Raw genomic sequence first — 22,500 nt, forward strand, 5'->3', positions numbered from 1 at the left:
CACATATTTTACTAGATATTCTTCAAGACACTTCTATACAGCTTAAAGTGACATTTAAAGGCTTAACTAGGTTAATTAGGGTAACTAGGCAGGTTAGGGTAATTGGGCAAGTTATTGTATAATGATAGTTTGTTCTGTAGACTATAAAAAAAAAATAGCCTAAAGGGGCTAATGATTTTCACCTTAAAATGGTGTTTTAAAAATTTTTTATTTCTCTGCTCTGTTTAGCATAATTTGGCAAATATTTAAAAAAGAAAAAACAAATCAAAGGGCGGCTAATAATTATGACTTTAAATATATATATATATATATATATATATATATATATATATATATATATATATATATATATATATATATATATACCCGAAAACGGCATCTTCATGAAAAAAAAAAATGTCCACACTATTCTTTTTAGTTCTTTCCGTTAAAATGGACATCCACACCAAAACTATTCAAAACAACAAAAATAATGCTGTTGTTTTCTAAAAATCGTCATCTCAGTGTGGACGGAAAAGGAAAGAAAAAACGTGTTTTTAAATAAAAACGTGTGAGTGTAGACATGACCTTATTTTTCTGTTTAGTGCTGCTTTATTGGTCCACACAGTAATGCTTTCAACTAAGTACCATATTATCACTGACATCAGCACAAACCCAATCAGCACAACTAACAAGTAAGCAAAATCAGTGTCACTAACCATGTTGACTTCTGAAATGGAGTCAATACTGGCGATATTTATACTCATTCCCACGATGACTGGAGGACCTAAAGACAACACAAAGAAAAATCACATTAATAAAGCGTCATTAAACCACAAGATCAGAGGATTTTGCATGTTTGGTTCATTCCGAAGTTTAAGACTCCAAAAATAAACTGAATTAGGAAAAATAATTAGTCGTAAACCTTTCCCCAGGGCATGATTTTCAGCTTAGAGATAATTATACTTTATGTTTTACTTGGTGGGGCGACACTGTGGCCTCACAGCAAGAAGGTCACTGGTTTGAGCCCCAGCTGGTCCAATTGGCATATCTGTGTGGAGTTTGCATGTTCTCCCCATGTTGGCGTGGGTTTCCTCCGGTTTCTCCTACAGTCCAAACACATGCGCTATAGGGGAATTTAATAAATTGAATTGGCTGTAGTGTATGAGTGTTTCCTAACACTGTGTTGCAGCTGGAAGGGCATCAACTGCATTAAACATATGCTGGAATAGTTGGCAGTTCATTACACCGTGGTGACCTCTGATAGATTTGAGACTAAGCCAAATGAAAATGAATGAATTTTAGTTGGTACCAACCCGGCAGGCACATGACGTCAACATGACCCCAACGTCATGGGACGTTGGATTTTGTTTGGAAATGAAATTTGGGTTAACGTCAGAACAGAACGTCATGTAGACGTCAATGTTCAATAACCAACCTAAAATCAACTAAATATCAACGTGTAATCATGTTACACATTGATGTTGTGTGGACGTTACCACTATGACGTCTATCCGATGTTGAATTTTGTTTACTTTTCTACACAACCTAAAATCAACTGAATGTCAACGTAATTTAATGTCACGAATGGACGTCAAAATAACATTGTCCTTAGACGCTGACTAGACATTGCATTTTGGTTATCTGACGTCATGACCTAAATCTAACCAAATGTTAAAGGGCACCTATGGTAAAAAATCTACTTTTCAAGCTGTTTGGACAGATCTGTGTGTTGGTATAGTGTATAGACCGTCATACTGGGGTGATATGAACACACCCAGTCCTTTTTTTCAATTTAACTACAAAAAAAAGGGTCGGCCATTTGGAGCTGTTTTCAAATCGATCGCACCATTACGTAGGTGTGCGATCCCCCCGCCCACCGAATTGATTGACAGCTGCGCGCATTAACATGTTCCGGTAGTCGCGTGTATATGTCAACAAGACCAGGCAGACATGCGCAAAGCAACCGGGAATAAAAGGTCTGTTCTGTTCGCTAGGATCAGCAATCATCATCAAATGTGATTAAGAGTGAGTTTCACATGTTTAAAGTGTTTTAAAACAGAGTATGTGTGTAATTAATTACAGCGATTTACCTTAGCTTTACTTCATCAGCACAGCCGCGTGTCAGAACAATTATAATAGAAGACGCTTCAATCCCGGTTTGTGGAAGTTAAATCAGGTTTATTTTGTACATTAGCATAACAGATATCCACAAAGTACTTGAGGTTAGCCTTAACTAAACTAAACGCGCTCTGTCTGCCTACCTGTGTGTGTGTGTGTGTGTGCGCGCGCGTTAACTTTGTAACGATATTGTGTGTGACTCATCAATGCAACTTCACAATACTGATTAGTAAAGGTTAGTTCTTACTGTAGTATCTCACAAACGCTACGTGAGACCTTCTTCCTTTAAGTCTGTATGTTGTCTGACGCAGCTGAGGGAGGAGGCATGTAGTGGGCAAGAAAGTGGGCGGGAAAAACTCGTCTTAAAGGCGCAGTACGACAAAACCACCCCCTGCTGGAAATCAGTATAAAACAGCATCTTGTAAAAGGTATATTGAAAAATCTGATGGGTGTTTTGATCTGAAACTTTATATACACATTCTAGAGATGCAAAAGACTTATATTAAATCTGAAAAAAGGGGTAACCTAGGTGCCCTTTAATGTCTTGATGTTGTGTGCATGCTGGGAAGTGCTTCAGAATAATAATAATAATAATGAAAAAAACAACACTTAACCAGATGAACTTTTGTAGATCTCGTGATTATTTAAATCTCTACAGCTCGTATTAATTGGGAACCTTGTAAACAGTCTTGCTTTCAGACAGACTCACTCATGTCATCACTTCATCACAATTGAGCTTGCCAGATCCAAAAAATAAAAAAATAAAAAAATCAAGCTTTCCAGTTCTGTGTGCATCAGACGGTCAGTGAACAGACTGTGGGTGTTCAGTCTGAGACTACGAGAAAAACAACCCTGTAAATATTGGCGGTATTTGCCGTTTCTGCGTGTGGGTGCGAGTGAGAATGTCTGTGTTAAACAAGTTCCAGAAACTGGAAGCGAAACAACTGTTACAACGTGAAAATCCATGAGAATGGGACAAAAACGACTCATGATGAAGCGTTTACACCAAATACGCTGTAAAAAATCTATATTTTTAGTTTACTGGTCACACTTTACAATAAGGTTCATTAGTAAATGTTAATTAATGCATTTACTAAGATAAACAAACAATGAACAATACGTTTACTACTGTATTTGTTCATGTTAGTAGAGGTTAGTTAATGAAAATACAGTAGTTCAGTGTTAGTTCATGTTAACTCATGGTGCATTAACTAATGTTAACAAGCATGGACTTGGATGTTAATAATGCATTAGTAAATGTTCAATTATGATGATCAGAATAATCAAAAACTATCAAAATAAATGCTGTACAGGTGTTGTTCATGATTAGTTCATGTTAGTAAACGCATTAACTAATGAACCTTATTGTAAAGTGTTACCAGTTTACTTTTCTAGTCATCTCCATTTCAGTCACTCAAACTGACTGAAATATTAAGGTAAACTTTGTGTAGCTTTAAAAAATGTAGTTGACACCTGATTAGCATATTCAAATAAGTTCAATTAACTTCAAATTCACTAGAGGGCGCTGTCTACACTTTTGCGATTGAAATACGTTACTTATGGTACGTTTTGTTGTTCGTTTCAGATAACAAATCCACTAGAGGGCGCTGAACACACTTTTGTGACTAAAACATGTTACTTGTGGTACATTTTGTTGTATGTTTCAGATGACTAATCCACTAGAGGGCACTGTCCACACTTAAATACTGAAATACGTTACTAGAATACATTTTGTTGTACACTTAAATACTGAAATTCGTTACTAGGGTACATTTTGTTGTACAAAACGTACATTTGTAGTCAAGACTCCTTTATACAGTGTACCAGTTGCGGAGTCGGTAGTGCCTTCGCCTCACAGCCAGAAGGTCGTTGGTTCGAGCCTCGGCTGGGTCAGTTGACATTTCTGTGTGGAGTTTGCATGTTCTCCCTGCATTCTCGTGGGTTTCCTCCGGGTGCTCCGGTTTCCACCACAGTCCAAAGACATGCAGTACAGGTGAATTGGGTTGGCTAAAGTGTCCATAGTGTATGAGTGTGAATGAGTGTGTGGATGTTTCCTAGAGGTGCGTAAAAACGTGCTGGAGAAGTTAGTGGTTCATTCCGCTGTGGCGACCCTGAATTAATAAAGGGACTAAGCTGAAAAGAAATGAATGAATGATGAATTATTTTTATTTTTATTATTATTAGTAGTAGTAGTATTGTTGTTATTATTATCTATATAACTCATATGGACTTTCAAAATTATTGTCATCCGTAGTTTCATGTAAAACCTTTAATATACACAAAATCTTACTGTTGCTTATTAAAACATTCCTCATGAAAAAAATAAGTTAATAACAGTCTCTATGTGCTTCTCTATAAGACATAGGCCCGTAGGGATAAATTTGATGTGCTGATTAAAAATAAAGTTATTAAAGAAGTGAATTAATTTATGTATATTGGCTAACTCTAGACATTAATTTAAAAGTTGATAGTCATGTTAAAATATAAGTAAGAAGGTAAGGCCAAGTCTAAACTGGTAAAAGCACACACCTCACGAACAGCTGAGTGTAAAGTAGTGCATTTTCAAGGATGAAGATTCAGTTCAAGTTCAAAAATCTTCAACTTTCAAAAACAGGGCTGCTCATCACTGTTAGTTCCATAGCGGTGGACCAATCAGAAGAGCTCGTAAGCAGGATTTCATTGCAAGTTTCTGTTTACAAACGCTCAGTGGCTGTGTATAGATACCTTCATACTTTACGATGTACTTTTTTTCTTTGTGCCTCAGGATTTTAGAAGCAAAGATGCGTTCATTGTGAATGAATTCTATGAAGAGGGTTAGGCCAAGTCTAAACTGTTTTCATTTTATTAGATTTTTAACATTTCAAACTACAAAATTATACATGCACACAATAATATTCACTCACTTGACATTTTGCAATACATTGTGGCCACAAGCTTCTTTAACTACATTGAATACAGTGTTGGTAGCATAATCTGACATAGAATAAAATAGCAGGACACTGTGTGAAGTAATAATAATAATTTGTTTCTAAAGTGCCTTTAACACTTAATTCTTAAAGCGTGTCACACCAAAAAAAAGATTTTTGTATAGCAATAAAAGTAAAACATTCAAAATAGATGAAACATTCAATATCTAGAATCATAAAACACACTAAAAACACAAACCTCACAAACAGCCGAGTGTAAAGTAGTGCATATTCAAGGATAAAGATTCAGTTTAAGTTCAAAAGTCTTCCAAAAACAGGGCTGCTCATCACTGTTAGTTCCATAGTGATGAACCAATCAGAAGAGCTCGTAAGCAGGGTTTCATTGCAAGTTTCTGTTTACAAACGCTCAGTGACTGTGTATAGATACCTTCGTACTTCATGATGTACTTTTTTTCATTGTGTCTCACATTTTTAGAAGCAAAGATGCGTTCATAATCATAAAACACACTAAAAATACACACCTCACGAACAGCCGAGATTAAAGTAGAGCATTTTCAAGGATGAGGATTCAGTTCAAAAGTCTTCCAAAAACAGGGCTGCTCATCACTGTTAGTTCCATAGCGGTGAACCAATCAGAAGAGCTCATAAGCGGGGTTTCATTGCAAGTTTCTGTTTACAAATGCTCAGTGGCTGTGTATAGATACCTTCGTACTTTATGATGTACTTTTTTTCTCACGTTTTTAGAAGCAAAGATGCGTTCATTGTGAATGAGCCCTAAGAATCTTGATGTCTAACTTTTAAAAAATGAATGAAGGGGAGGGTAGCGAATGATCCTGGGTCACTAAAAACTGGAGGTTTCAACAACTGAGGGTTAACGGCACTTCCTAGTGATCAGAGCAGGCTGAAACCCACTTTCAGTCTAAGAGCCTTGGACACAGGTAAGTGGTTTTATTTGGAGCTGCACGCGCATGGAAGGCCTTTCTCCAATGTTCCGTCGTTTCATGAAAAACCCTGGTCAAAAAATATGCAGCGGCAGAAGCGTGCGGGAGATTTCAGGCTTCACTGTTTACAACTAGCCAATGAATGTACTTTGACATCTCCTGGGAAAATTCTTGCTGGTTGCCTTCACAAAGCGCACAGGAAAATGGCTCCATTTTTCCCCCTCCGCTTTTTGCTCCAGAAGCACGTTTTCCTTCTCTCTCTCTCTCATCATGATGTGTGTATGTAAGAGAGAGGAAGAGAGAGAGAGAGTAACGGAACTGCGGGCATTTAAGAGTGAGCCGAACGCCATGCAAACATGTCAGCAGTGAAAAGATGGGGGGTGAAAAGTACCACTGCACAAAGAAGATGGAGAGGATACATGGAGAGATGGAAGACTGCACTCTCAGTCAAGTGCTCGGTTAGTAAATATTTCAAAACTGCGGTCAAAAGAACGATGTATTTCTTCTTCTGCTTCTACTTCCAGTAGGTCTGGATGGCATCTTTGAAGATATTTTAAGACAGCAGAGAAGATGGATGGCAAACAAAGGAAATGTCAGAATACTGTACAAAAGAAGTGACAGTAAAATAGAGAATACAAATGATTGCAGAGTGAATTGGGGAGTGGGTAGACTGTTTAAAAGGAGAAGAAACAAATCTGTATGGATCTGATATACCCGAATGTCCCCACAAGTATAGCAATACCAGTAAATGTTAACCATGTGGGCATATTTTTTTGGTCCTCATGATGAAAACGGCTCATAATCACACAAAATTAAGTATTTTGACAAAGTAAAAAGGCAGTTTCCAGTGAGGTTTGGAGAAGGGGGATAAAATATGCAGTATGTACATTAAAACATCATTGCCTCTATGGGATGTCCCCATATAGATAGCTGTACAAATGAGTGTGTGTACCAATCTTGTATTCCGTAGAGAGATAGATAGATAGATAGATAGATAGATAGATAGATAGATAGATAGATAGATAGATAGATAGATAGATAGATAGATAGATGGATGGATGGATGGATGGATGGATGGATGGATGGATGGATGGATGGATGGATGGATGGATGGATGGATGGATGGATGGATGGATAGATAGATAGATAGATAGATAGATAGATGATGGATGGATGGATGGATGGATGGATGGATGGATGGATAAATATTTTGATGGATGGATGGATGAATGGATAGATAGATAGATAGATAGATAGATAGATAGATAGATAGATAGATAGATAGATAGATAGATAGATAGATGGATGGATGGATGGATGGATGGATGGATGGATAAATATTTTGATGGATGGATGGATGGATGGATGGATGGATGGATGGATGGATGGATGGATGGATGGATGGATAAATATTTTGATGGATGGATGGATGGATGGATGGATGGATGGATGGATAGATATTTTGACGGATGGATGGATGGATGGATGGATAGATAGATAGATAGATAGATAGATAGATGGATAGATAGATAGATAGATAGATAGATAGATAGATAGATAGATAGATAGATAGATAGATAGATAGATGGATGGATGGATGGATGGATGGATGGATGGATGGATGGATGGATGGATGGATGGATGGATGGATGGATGGATAGATATTTTGATAGATAGATAGATATATTTATTTATTTATTTATTTATTTATTTATTTATTTATTTATTTCAACCAGAAGCTGTCAAATGTTCAACAACACACATCATCTCTGCTCCGTCTGAATATTTCCAAGGCTCTGGAGCACCTCTAAACACCACCCCACCCTCCCCAAAAATCCAAATCCTCAAGAATTCCAGCATTTCCGACTCTTCTCCTCTCTCCGACCGCACTGCCAGATGGCACCATCATCTGTGTACATATTCAGATGACAAATGTAAGGCAGGTGGCATCTCTGGAGACGCTGTAACTCCATTCAGGAGGACCTCTCCGCTCCCCCGTCCTCTTTGTTTTGCTAAACTGTGGGAAGATCACACGGAGCTCATGCCCGACACAGCAGAAAAACAGAAAGTCAGGTAGAAACAGCGAAGAATAGCAGTTCTGACGGTGCCAAGGAGACTGCGTCCCGGGCTGAATTCTGCTTTTCCCTGAGCAGGTTTTCACTGACACAGCAATGTATCTCTCCTGCAGGTAATGATGACGCTAATGCCGAGCGTTTGTGTTCAACCTCTTTCCTTAGGAGAGAAGCTGAAAAGTGCTTACTGCTGAGGGGTGAAGGAGACTCCACATCCGTATGATGCATGAGTCTTTAGCACAACTGTGGATTTATTGCCTCAATTAGTCTGAGTTGATGAGCATTCATCTGCGTACCGGAGATTCATAGAAGTGTGTCTCAGTTTGTGCTAAACAAACGCATACAGGCAGGTCAGGAGTGGCTTACGGTGGATGTGCAGATGTGAGATGCCCTACAGCTCCCTCTGCTGGCTCTGCTGAGGGGTTTTTTGATCTTCACCCTCAATTCTGCTTCACGCCAATGACAAGATTACACTGCGGAGCGCACTGGGGATGGAAACGTTTGGTGTATTTAATTAAGATTCCGACTTCAGTCCTAGCAGAGAGATGTGCTTGTTTAGCTATACATTTCATCGTGTGAGTGTGTTCGTGTGTGCCTTGAGTTGCTTACGTTGTGGGGACCAAATGTCCCCACAAGTAAAGCAACAGCAGTCTTGAGCTTGATTTTATTTTTGGGGGGCAAATTAAAAAAATGGCTCATAATCATACAGAATGAAGTATTTTAAAGATCTGAGGATTGATTTAAGGTTAAGGTTGGGGTAAAGTGGGCAAATATGCAGTTTGTACAGTATAAAAATCATTGTGTTCATGGCATGTCCCCGCAAGTATAGCAATTCCAGTGATTTTTTGACTCTGTGGGGACATTTCTTTTTGTTCCCCATGAGAAAAACAGCTCATAAATCAAACATAATGAAGTAAAAAGACAGACTGTTTCCCTTGAAGGTTGGATTAAGGGTTAAATTGGGGGTTAGTGGGGTTGAAAATGCAGTATGTATAGTATACATATCATTACATCTATAGAAAGTACCCATAAAGATAGCTTTATAAGTCTGTATGTGTTTGCATGTATGTGCACCATGTATTCTTTATGTTTTGCGGACCAAATGTCCCCACAAGTATAGCAATACCAGTTAATTTTGAGCTTGTGGGGACATTTATTTTTGGTTCCTATGAGGAAAACGACTCATAAATCACACAGACTGAAGTAAAAATGAAGATTGTTTTCCTTGGGGACTGGGTTTAAGAGTAATATTGGGGGTAAGGGAGATTAAAAATACAGTATTTACAGTATGAAAATCATTACATATATGGGAAGAAGTCCCCATGAAGATAGCTAGTGTGTGGTTAATATTTACTGGTATCCCTATACTTGTGGGGACATTTGGTCCCTACAACATAAGGAAAACATGGTACACACTAACACACTTAAACAGCTATCATTATGGGGACTTCTTGTACGGTATGTAATGATTTTCATACTGTACATACTGTATTTTTAAACCCTCTTACCCCCCCAAATTACTCCTAAACCTAACCCTCAAGAGAAACAATCTGCATTTTTACTTCAGTCTGTGATTTATGAATTGTTTTCCTCATGCGAACCAAAAATAATTGTCTCCACCAGGTTAAAATTACTGGTATTGCTATACTTGTAGGGACATTTGGTCCCCCCATGTGTACCATGTATTCTTTATGCTTTGGGGACCAAATGTCCCCACAAGTGTAGCAAAACCAGTGAATTTTGACCTTGTGGGGACATTTCTTTTTGGTCCCCATGAGGAATATTGCCCATAAAACACCCAGACTGAAGAAAAATTGCTAAATGTTTTCCTTGAGGTTGGGTTTAGGGGTAATATTGGGGGTAAGAGGGGTTAACATACCAAATGTACATTATAAAAATCATTACAAATATGGAAAGAAGTCCCCATAAAGATAGCTTTACAAGCATGTGTGTGTGTGTATGTGTACCATATATTGCTTATGTTTTAGGAACCAAATGTCCCCACAAGTATAGCAATACCGGTAAATATTAACCTTGTGAGGTCATTTTTGTTCTAATAAAGAAAACAGCTCATAAATCACACAGAATGGTGTATTTTGGAAAAGAAATGCAAATTGTTTCATGTGAGGGTTGGGCTTAGGGTTATGGGATAAAAAAAAACAACATTTCGTACAGTATAAAAATCATGAAGTCCTCACAAGTATAGCAATACCAGTGATTTTGACCTTGCGGGTACATTACTCTTTGGTCCCCATGAAGAAACAGACTCATAAATCACACAGACTGAAGTAAAAATGCAGGTTGTTTCTCTTGAAGGTTGGGTTTAAGGGTAATATTGAGGATTAAAAATACATTTTGTACAGTATTAAAACTATTACGTCTATGGAAAGTCCCCATAAAGATAGCTGTACAAGTGTATGTGCATGAGAAAGGAAAACGTCGACAAATTCTATATGGATACATGCATATTAAATGTAAAGGTCTGCTTGATGCACGGTAGAGAAAAGCTGCCGCAGATTGAGCCCAGGCCCACATGCCTTTCATGCACACAGTCACGCAGCGCACCATACATGGAGAAATAGAGTGGCGAAGAAAATACCACTCTTCCAGCCGATTCACAATTCTAATCATCAACTCATTGCTTAGCAACAGAGGGGTTCCATAGCAACAAGGCAGCATTGTCACTCGTACATTGCAACGAGAGACACGGGGCTTTTCATACATTGTATTCAATCTGCTTCATTTTTTTTCTCTCTCTCGTTCTCTCATGAATGGCCAAACGTTGGCATCGTGTCCTTTTTTTATCAGACGAGGAGCATATATACGGTGACTAAATTGTCAGAGATGGAAAACCGAGGATTCGGACAAACATTTTAATGGATGTTTCGGCGGCATGTTCATTAGCATGTGCCAGAATGAGATGAGAAAGCTCTACCTGACATTTGTAGCTATTAAAACGGTGTTGACATTTAAAGAAAAAAAAAAAAAAAGGAAAAAAGCCTCTGGATGTGGTGAATCAGAACTATCCATGTATTTATAAGGACTAAATATTCACTAGAAACATCTTCAATTGAAAAAAAAACCAAAAAAACAATCCAGTCTAGTGTGATCATCGAATGATCATCGATTAATAAAATACATTTGTAAACAATCTGAAATTAATGATCAGTAATCAATACCTGACATGGTCCATGGATGTCTACATATTTATTTCAGGAATATTATGTTAGAAATAACATGCAATTAATGAAGAAATAAAAATAGTACATGATCTACAATTTCAACACAGGCTCATTGTGAAAAAAATTACCCCCGTATACATTTTTGGAGAGCGTGAATTGTGTATCCAGAGCTACTATATTTCATCTTTTAAATGAACGCTACTGGGGCAGTATGACACCGCCGCTGGCTTCTGTTCCTTTTTTTGCGCTACCAGCTAACCGCTTGCCTCCATGTGGACGGCTTTTCCGCTGTTACCAGTTTGTCCAGTAGCTCGCTGCGTACATTGGCGGACTTTAAAATTAAAGGCACACAAAAGATCTGAAAACATGGTAAAAACCAGGCGGCTGCAAGGGCTTTTCTTTCCTGGATTGCTTTTGAAAACACTACTGGTTGGGTTTAGGTAAGGCGATGGGTCAGTCGGTCATTTCTGCATTGCTTTTGAAAACACTACTGGTTGGGTTTAGGGAATGCAATGGGTCAGTCGGTCAGTCATTAAGTCAGTCGACAGCGGCCTCTGGTGGACTTTAGTGAGAACAGCATGCTCGAATGACACCAGCGAGAGAAATTTGAGATTTGAAAAAGCGTACACAGCTGCCATGGGTAGATTCGCGAAAACAAAAGCCGCAAAAAAACGTAGCTCCTGGGACATATTTGGCACCGTACTGAAATGTATACAGGGGTACGTATTAATAATGAGCCTGGGTTGTTCAGTTTTAAGCTGATATTGAATTTACTGTAGAAAAATATTTTTAATTATATAAACTTTGCATTGATCAAAAATGCAGAATTGTGTTCCACATTTTACTATTTGCATTCAACTTAATGTGTATTGCTAGATCAAAATCACCCAAATGAAATCAAACAATGAATTGCATTCTCTATAAACGTTTGTATTTACATAATATGTGTGTACTGTGTATATTTATGTGCATATTTATAAATACACACACACACACACACTGTTGACATCATAAAAATATACAAAAAAAAAACATATTTACACAAATATAAAATGTAAATATGAACTGTTACTTTTAGATGCGATTAATCATTGAACAGCACTAAAATAAACACAATAAAGCTCATTCTATTAATATTTTATGTATTTAATGTATTCATATTATAATAACAGCTGGCTAAAATCTGCAAACCTCATTAAAAAGAATGGTTTCGGTTACTATTTATGACCTTTTGGCCTTTTGTTTTTGTTGTTATTTTTTATTCGATAGCTAAGATTGCAAATTATCTTTAAAGCAATAAAAGGAAAAATAGCCTAAACAATGATACAAAAAATACTTCAAATATAAATAAAATCTTAAAATATTAACAAACGTGCTTGATCATTTAATTATGAGTTAATGTTGATTCAGTTCAGTTCAATAACTGAGAAAAGTTGTAGCGCAATTAAAAGTTAAATGTTTAAATCAGTTTTATTGCTAACGTTACAAACCCCATAAGGAGGAATAATAATAATTATAATAAAAAAATAATAAACAGTAAAAAAAGTTTTCCAATTATATAAACACTGCATTGACCAAAAAGAAAGGCATATTTGTGTTCCGTATTTTACTATTTGCATTCAACTTAATGTGTATTGGTAAATCAAAATCACACAAATAAATTAGTGCAGTCAAAAGAATAAACATAATTAATTGCATCTTAGATAAAAGTTCTTATATACCTAATATTTATACAACAGTTCTGGTTCTGTCTGGTTCTCGAATCTGATTGGTTGATAGCCGTGAGATATTCTGCAATATCAGCACTGGTACAGCCTCTTCACCCTTGTGTATTTCTCCGCCCCCATAGAGTGACAGCAGAGGAATAATCTCACGACAGTTTGACAAATATTGCAGCTGTGGGACAACATCATGTACTTCTGAACCTTTTTTAGTTAAGAATGTAGTTGTTTAGATTACAGGCATGCAGTTTATTTGTAATTCTTTTTCGTAATTTTTATAGATTCAGCATGTTGGCAGCCATCAGTTTGTCATACTGAGCAGAGCAAAGACGGTTGATGTTCTGCCACAAAACTCGGTGTAAGATTCGAACAACAGCTAATCAAATCATTACAGAACAGGTAAGTCTATCTCTCTCTTTTGTATGTTGTAGTGCTGTATTAATACCCGAGTAATCTGCTAGTGTTGGCTTTGTCTTGGCTTTTTCTAGGTTATTTATTATGATCTCCCAATTGCAACAGAGAATTGCTGGGAAATGTCATGCCGTTTAGCCTTAAAATGTTAAAATGTGAGCAAAACTACCTGTTTTGTTATCACTGTAGACATTATGCTAGAGAATCATTCAAACACTAGCTCTAAAGTGACGTTGGTGAAGTAGAAATGGTTTCTGCCTTTCTGATGTCAGCTGCAGATGTGAATGAAGGGCGTAAGAAAGTAGTTCCTTGTACAAAAGGATTTTGAGACTCTCCAGGTTTTTATATACATGATTGTGCCGTCTAACTGTTGTATAAACAAAGTATCACATTTGTAGCAGTGCGATATGGCTGTATATCAGCACTGGTGGTGCACTAAGGTGCTCGGCCTGTGGCCTTGAGCCAACGCACGCCTCCAGTGCCGATATACAGCCATGTCGCACTGCTACTCATGTAATACTCCTCATATATACACATTTTGTAAATTTGTTCAATCCACTATTGATCTAAAACGAAAACAATGAACTAACACAGTAAATATCAATGTAAATAGTAGGATTTAGGCAGAATGATGCAAAATTCTCATTTAGATCGACTGATATGACATTTGTCAAGTGATACAATGCATGAACTAGCGGAAAGAGTTATAGCGCGTTCTTTAATGAACAGAACTTCAGCATCAGCACACATTTCGCTGTGGTAATTTGTGTATCTGCGGCTAACAACACAGCTTTGTGACACTGACAGCCGGTGATGAATTAAAGCGCTCGGCAAACTCAGAGGCCAGAACAAAGAGATAAATGTGTACAGTTCTGCAAGTTTTAGGAAACTCAGCAAGCAGCCATATGGCACAGCACATTTGCAGAAAAACACCATCAGCAAGATGAAGAAACACCTAGCACAACTGCGTCAGCCTACAGGACACCTTCAGGATGTGCTTACAGCATCCCAGAGTATTAAAAACAACACAGTTTTGAAGAAAAACACACACACACACACACACTTACTTGATAAATATACTGAGCTGCAGAGTTACACTGAAATCAGCCTTAAATTTGCTCGTCCGTTGCAAAAAATGCTCTTCTTACTGTGAGTTTTTGTCTTGTTTCTTGTCCAAATATCAATCCAGATACCTTTTTTTAGACAAGTAGAGATCCTTGCCTTATTTTCAGAAGTTATATGTCAAAATTAAGTGTTAATGGGCACCTATGATGAAAATTCTCTTTTGTGCGCTGTTTGGACAGAACTGTGTGTAGGTATGGTGTGTCCACGGTGATATTGGAGTATTATATAGACATAAATCACTTTTTGTTTTAATTTTCTGATTTTAAAATAGGATTCAAATCCCTCTGAATTTAAGGCCCACCGCATTGTAGGAGTGCGGTTTGCCCCCCCCAACCCCCCCCCCCCCCCCCCTTCATTGAATTGATTGATTGCCGTGTACACTGAAAATAGTAATGTCTGCAAAACTTTAGCAAACAATTTATTTGTGTTGAATTTAAACAAACAAATAAACCAGTTAAACTCTGCTGCTATTTTGGGATTTCCACCTGGATTTTGCCTACCCAAATTTAAAAGCTTCCCAAATCCACATGCAGCAGTGTAAATGCAAAAAGTTGGCATCATTTTAAAGAAAACCCTTTTGTTTTTAAAATAACTGTTTATGTTGTCTGTGTTACAATAAACACCTAATAAAAGAGGCGCTTTTTGTATTTTTTTTCATAAACTCAAATTTGAAAGTTTACCTTTTAGGTTGTGTGTGGTCTAGCATGCTGTAATTAATGTTGGTGGTTGCTGCACATGTCTGTAATCATAGGAAAAAAGAAAAATGTCTCCACCATAATCTATGCAAAAGTTATTGTATTCCAACTGATGAGAGGTGCTGTACAAGCCACAGGGAGCGATCATTGCTTTCATATTTCACTATTCTTTTGTTTGATCAAACATAATTCACTGTGTTTGGAGCACGTCAGACATATAAAATGATTACTTATGCACATCAGCTCAAAAACAGAGGAGAATGGCCCTGAAGCGCACAGCATAAGGTTAGAGACGACAGCTGTCTGTGCTATCTGGGGCTGCTTGTTGATCATAAATGTATTGTTTTCACTTCTGCACCATGGAAACACCGAGATTCATTGGACAACTGTTTGATATGTGAATATAATTCAGTAAAAAGAAGACTAGAACCGTATGAGCACCGGCAAGAGCTTTCATTTGAGCTATAACTTTTACATGTGTCATATGAAAAATATGAAAATGAACCAATGTTCAATCCCCAGTTCGGGTGTGCAAAATACTGTGTATTTAAGTGTAAATAACTTTTGTACAGTGGAATAAAAACCAAAGTGATGCATATGTACATAATATATAGATTCTACACTTTCAAACGAAACCACTTACGGGGGTCTGGTGCAATGCTAGCCCTTTAAATATTAAAGCAAATGTCGATGACGTCACGGACCCGGTACCGGGTCCGCAGTTTACCTTTAAATTGAGTAATATTCAACTTAATTTGTTTGTTTAAATTCAGCTCAAAGATATTGTTTACAACCACTTAACATAAAAAAAACATAATTCCAAGGAAACATCTTTGCATATTTTTTTTCAGTGTATTAACATGTCTGTGTAGTAATGCGTATAATCATCAACAAAGCAAGCAAGATCAAAAGATCTGTTCAGCGCTCTGTGATCATCAACCATCATCAAATGTGATCAAGAATGAGTTTTACAAGTTTAAAACATTTTTAAAACAGAGCAGGTTTGTAATAAGTGAAGTTTATTCATAAACTAATTTCGAGAGGATCACGTGCTTATGATTTATCACGTCCAGTCTCGTATTTGCTAATCACTAATCTTCCAATCATATGAGCGCTAAGGCACCATAAATAGCCTCAGTTTTCAGTTCACTTTATCTTCGTTTGGAAGAAACCCCCCTCCTCCCCTATTCTCCTCCTTTACCTGCGATTGGGCGGCACGGCGGTCCAGTGGTTAGCACTGTGAACCACACAGCAAGAATACTGCCGGTCCTAGTTCTATAGGACCGGTGAGTGTTTCTGTGGGGAGTTTGTATGTCCTTCCCGTGTCCGCGTGGGTTTTCCCCAGGTTCTCCGGTTTCCTCCCACCATCCAAAGACATTCAACATACTTATCAAGCTTGTCTAATTCCTTACGTTCCCTTAGCTACAGCGGCAGGGGAGTTCTGAGATCCACCGAGCTCGGGCTCCCTTCTTGCTCTGCCAACGGGAGGAAGCCCCGGGCTCGAGGAGCCCTTGAGCTCGGGGCTCTCTCCCGGGACAGCATGCCAAATAAGCTTTGTAAATCATCAGCTAAGTGTGAACTCTTGAAATTACAGCGATTTTACCGCCTTTATCACGACAATTATAAAACGTTAACTCAGGTTTATTTTGTACATTAGCATAACGGATAGCCATACAGCAGTGTGTGTGTGCATAAACTGTGTAACGACATTGTGTGTGACTCCTAATCGTCATTCGTTCATTTTCTTTTCAGTTTAGTCCCTTTATTAATCCGGGGTCGCCACAGCGGAATGAACCGCCAACTCATCCAGCACATGTTTTACATAGCGGATGCCCTTCCAGCTGCAACCCATCTCTGGGAAGCATCCATACACACTCATTCACTACAGACAATTTAGCTTGCCTAATTCACTTGTACAGCATGTCTTTGGACTCCTTGGGAAACCGGAGCACCAACAGGAAACCCACGCGAACACAAGGAAAACATGCAAACTCCACACAGAAACGCCAACTGACCCAGCCAAGGCTTGTACCAGTGACCCTCTTGCTATGAGGCGACAGCACTACCTACTGCGCCACTGCGTCGCCTAATGTAATCGTAAGCTTGGCAAACAATTTTGGAGGATTTGATGTTTCCCAATTCAGTCAGCCTGAGAGGGGTTTGTGTAGTGAAATGACTTGCCTTAAAGGGACTTTAGTAATAATTAGCCTTTAATAAATAAAAAAAATTAATTAAAAAAGCAGCGAACACTGAGGACTAATGAGCAAATCTGGACAGAACTAAAACCGAATGGATGGTGTTCAGATAGGATCATCTGCAGAATGGCTCTCCTAAATGCATCCAGAAGGTCAACGCTTCCCAAAGGCTCTTTTCCAGGTATAATAATGAAATGGGTTTTTAAACATACTTCCATGCCGTTGAGCCGTTCGCATCCATCTCAGGCCCCCCGCGATAAATGACATGTCTTTCGCTGTGTATTTATCGGAGACCATCACAGGGCCGTATCCCGTCCTTGACAGATCTCCCCTGACGCCCAAGGACTAGTCTTCCCTATCCATCATGAGGGTACGAAAAAACGGGTCCGGTGGGGATGTGTGTGTTATTGTATTGTACACGTCTTGTTGAAACATGCAGGGGAACAATAAACTGTGCTTACGTGCCTGCTAATAGGCCTTCTTATTCTCCTTCCAAGCAGAACGGGCTACACACACACACGTATACGGGTAAGATCCGGGCACTTCTATGTCCTTTGGTCATAAATCCAAAAAATATACAGTTAAAGTCAGCCCCCTTAATTTTTTTTTCTTCTTTTATAAATAATTTCCTAATGATGTTTAACAGAGCAAAGGAAATGTTCACAGTATGTCTGATAATATTTTTTCTTCTGGGAAAAGTATTGCTTGTTTTATTTCGGCTAGAATAAAAGCAGTTTTTAATTTTTTAAACACCATTTTAGGGGCAAAATTATTAGCCCCTTTAAGCTATATTTTTTCTCGATTGTCTACAGAACAAACGATCGTTATACAATGACTCGCCTAATTACCCTAACTAACCTAGTTAGGCCTTTAAATGTCACTTTAAGCTGTATAGAAGTATCTTAAAAATATCTAGTAAAATATTATTTACACTCATCATGGCAAAGATAAAATTAATCAGTTATTAGAAATGAGTTATCAAAACTATTATGATTAGAAATGTGTTTAAAAAATCTGCTCTCCCTTAAACAGAAATCAGGGAATAAATAAACAAGCGGTCTAATAATTCAGGAGGACTAATAATTCTGACTTCAACTGTATATATAATCACTCACTCACTCACTCACTCACTCACTGACTCACTGACTCACTCACTCACTCACTCACTGACTCACTCACTGACTCACTCACTGACTCACTCACTGACTCACTGACTCACTCACTCACTCACTCACTCACTGACTCACTCACTCACTGACTCACTCACTCACTCACTCACTGACTCACTCACTCACTCACTCAGTCACTCACTCACTCACTCACTCATTCACTCACTGACTCACTCACTCACTCACTCACTGACTCACTCACTCACTCACTCACTGACTCACTCACTCATTCACTGACTGACTCACTCACTCACTCACTCACTCACTGACTGACTCACTCACTCACTCACTCACTCACTCACTCACTCACTGACTCACTCACTCACTCACTGACTCACTGACTCACTCACTCACTCACTCACTCACTCACTGACTCACTCACTCACTCACTCACTCACTCACTGACTGACTCACTCACTCACTCACTCACTGACTGACTCACTCACTCACTCACTCACTTACTCACTCACTGACTCACTCACTCACTCACTCACTCTCTCACTCATTCACTCACTCACTGACTCCACTCACTCACTCACTCACTCACTCTCTCACTCATTCACTCACTCACTCACTCACTCACTCACTGACTCACTCACTCACTCACTCACTGACTCACTCACTCACTGACTCACTCACTCACTCACTGACTCACTCACTCACTCACTCACTGACTCACTCACTGACTCACTCACTGACTCACTCACTCACTCACTCACTGACTCACTCACTCACTGACTCACTCACTCACTCACTCACTCACTCACTCACTCACTGACTCACTCACTCACTCACTCACTGACTCACTCACTCACTCACTGACTCACTCACTCACTGACTCACTCACTCACTCACTCACTGACTCACTCACTCACTCACTCACTCACTCACTGACTCACTCACTCACTGACTCACTCACTCACTCACTCACTCACTGACTCACTCACTCACTCACTCACTCACTCACTCACTCACTCACTCACTCACTCACTGACTCACTCACTTACTCACTCACTCACTCACTCACTCACTCACTCACTCACTCACTGACTCACTGACTCACTCACTCACTCACTCACTGACTCACTCACTCACTCACTCACTGACTCACTCACTCACTCACTCACTGACTCACTGACTCACTCACTCACTCACTCACTGACTCACTCACTCACTGACTCACTCACTCACTCACTGACTCACTCACTCACTCACTGACTCACTCACTCACTCACTGACTCACTCACTCACTCACTCACTCACTCACTCACTCACTCACTGACTCACTCACTCACTCACTCACTGACTCACTCACTCACTCACTCACTCACTCACTGACTCACTCACTCACTCACTGACTCACTCACTCACTCACTCACTCACTCACTCACTGACTCACTCACTCACTCACTCACTGACTCACTCACTCACTCACTCACTCACTCACTCACTCACTGACTCACTCACTCACTCACTCACTGACTCACTCACTCACTCACTCACTCACTCACTGACTCACTCACTCACTCACTCACTGACTCACTCACTGACTCACTCACTCACTCACTCACTCACTGACTCACTCACTCACTCACTGACTCACTCACTCACTCACTCACTCACTGACTCACTCACTTACTCACTCACTCACTCACTTACTCACTGACTCACTCACTTACTCACTCACTCACTAACTCACTCACTGACTCACTCACTCACTCACTGACTCACTCACTGACTCACTCACTGACTCACTCACTGACTCACTCACTTACTCACTCACTCACTCACTTCCTCACTGACTCACTCACTCACTCACTCACTCACTCACTGACTCACTCACTTCCTCACTGACTCACTCACTCACTCACTCACTCACTGACTCACTCACTCACTCACTGACTCACTCACTGACTAACTCACTCACTCACTCACTGACTCACTCACTTACTCACTCACTCACTCACTTCCTCACTGACTCACTCACTCACTCACTCACTGACTCACTCACTTACTCACTCACTCACTCACTCACTCACTGACTCACTCACTTACTCACTCACTCACTCACTCACTCACTCACTGACTCACTCACTTACTCACTCACTCACTCACTCACTCACTCACTGACTCACTCACTCACTCACTGACTCACTCACTGACTCACTCACTCACTCACCGACTCACTCACTTACTCACTCACTCACTTCCTCACTCACTCACTCACTCACTGACTCACTCACTTACTCACTCACTCACTCACTGACTCACTCACTTACTCACTCACTGACTCACTCACTGACTCACTCACTCACTCACTGACTCACTCACTGACTCACTCACTCACTCACTGAATCACTCACTCACTTCCTCACTGACTGACTCACTCACTCACTCACTCACTCACTCACTGACTCACTCACTCACTCACTCACTCACTCACTCACTGACTTACTCACTGACTGACTCACTCACTCACTCACTCACTCACTCACTGACTCACTTACTCACTCACTCACTCACTCACTCACTGACTCACTCACTCACTCACTCACTGAACAATGTCTTTTGCAGGTAAACATCTCTTTTGTTTGTGCTGATGTGCTGATCTTTATCATATTAGACTGTTATTATCTCACTCAAAAATGACCAAAGTATAACTAGTGCTAGTTCTGTCCCCAAGCTCACCGTATAAACCCTCAGTCACTATTCCCTATATTAGTACACTAATATAGTGCACTTGAAGGACTGAAAATTCGAACACAGGAAAGCATAGCATTTTGTTGGTGCTTTACTGATTGATAAATCATTCAGATGGATTAAAATGTTGATTATTTTGGTCAGACCCTGTAATAGTTATTTTAATTAGCTGTATATTAGTTATGAAACAAAGTATTTTGATTTCTGTCATCTATTGTTCATTTTATAATACATTTTCAGCGCCTCATTGTGTTTTCATTGCAGTTATTTTATCTGTAATTCTGTAAATTCACGTTAAACACTACTTTGAGACATTGTTCACCGCTAAAGAATGTTGAATAAAAATTTGGTGGAGATAAATGATTTTTGTGCTAAAATAATAGGAGTTAAAACAGACCGGTCAATTTTTGACCGGGAAAACTAACGTAAGGGGCAGGATGTGAACACCACAGGAGGGTTAGTAAAAGAGCACTGCGTCGCAGGAGAATGCTAAACCTCATGCATTTTCTCTTCTCGCGCTATTAATCACAACTCATCGGGACAGACATCATTCGTTTGCTGCTCGTCCATTTATCACCCGTTCTGACAATACCACATTTTTTTTTCTGCTGAATGCACGCTACTTCGTTCACACACACAAAAAAAATCCTTTATTTCTAAGCGTCGACACACGAGAGAGAAGCCGTGCAGAGTCGAGTTAATTAATAGGGAAACGAGCTGGAGCATTGTAGGTGTATTCATTATTAATTAAGAGACTTTATGCCAGCTGGGAGAGATGTCAGCAATTAGGGGAGATTTTTTTGCGGTGTGCAGTTGTCCTTGGATATGGGAGTCTGTCCCCTGCGAGGCACAGCGTAGGCGCTTGACACTTCGGGCCATGCGGGTTTATCAAATCCATTACTTTACTGTTTGGGGGGTTCGTGCATATTATTGCTAGTATCTTTTCGGCTGAACAGTATATATATATATATATATATATATGACAAAAGTCTTGTCGTCTATCCAAGATTTAGAAACAACAAATAATAAGTTGACTTCTAATTGATTATTTGCTATAAGAAGTGGCTTATATGAAAGGTAAAGAAAGGCCTCTAGATTTTGCTTATTTGAGCTCAATAAAATCTGATCATGCTTTGATTTTTAATGATTGCATTAGGACAGTAAGGTCTGACTCTGCTTAGATAAAAGTCTTGAACAGAAATAATGGCCAGTATAGAATATAAAGTCCTGCTGCAGTGGAGACAGAATGAATATTGTGTCTG

General features: G+C 39.1%; 2 protein-coding genes across 4 annotated transcripts in view; one reads left to right on the forward strand and one right to left on the reverse strand.

Moving 5' to 3' along the window:
• Positions 1–22,500, forward strand: part of gpr34l (G protein-coupled receptor 34 like) — a 219,521-nt gene that overhangs the window by 92,048 nt on the left and 104,973 nt on the right. The gene's annotated exons all lie outside the window — the stretch shown is intronic.
• Positions 1–22,500, reverse strand: part of gabrb4 (gamma-aminobutyric acid type A receptor subunit beta4) — a 110,294-nt gene that overhangs the window by 54,628 nt on the left and 33,166 nt on the right. For both annotated transcript variants that reach the window (XM_017353011.4, XM_005173874.6), the window contains exon 3: positions 699–766. In XM_017353011.4, the coding sequence (XP_017208500.1) occupies positions 699–766 (68 nt within the window). The remainder of the gene's footprint in view (positions 1–698; positions 767–22,500) is intronic.

The sequence above is a fragment of the Danio rerio genome, chromosome 21 (genome assembly GCF_049306965.1).
Source record: "Danio rerio strain Tuebingen ecotype United States chromosome 21, GRCz12tu, whole genome shotgun sequence".
NCBI classification, from domain to species: domain Eukaryota; kingdom Metazoa; phylum Chordata; class Actinopteri; order Cypriniformes; family Danionidae; genus Danio; species Danio rerio.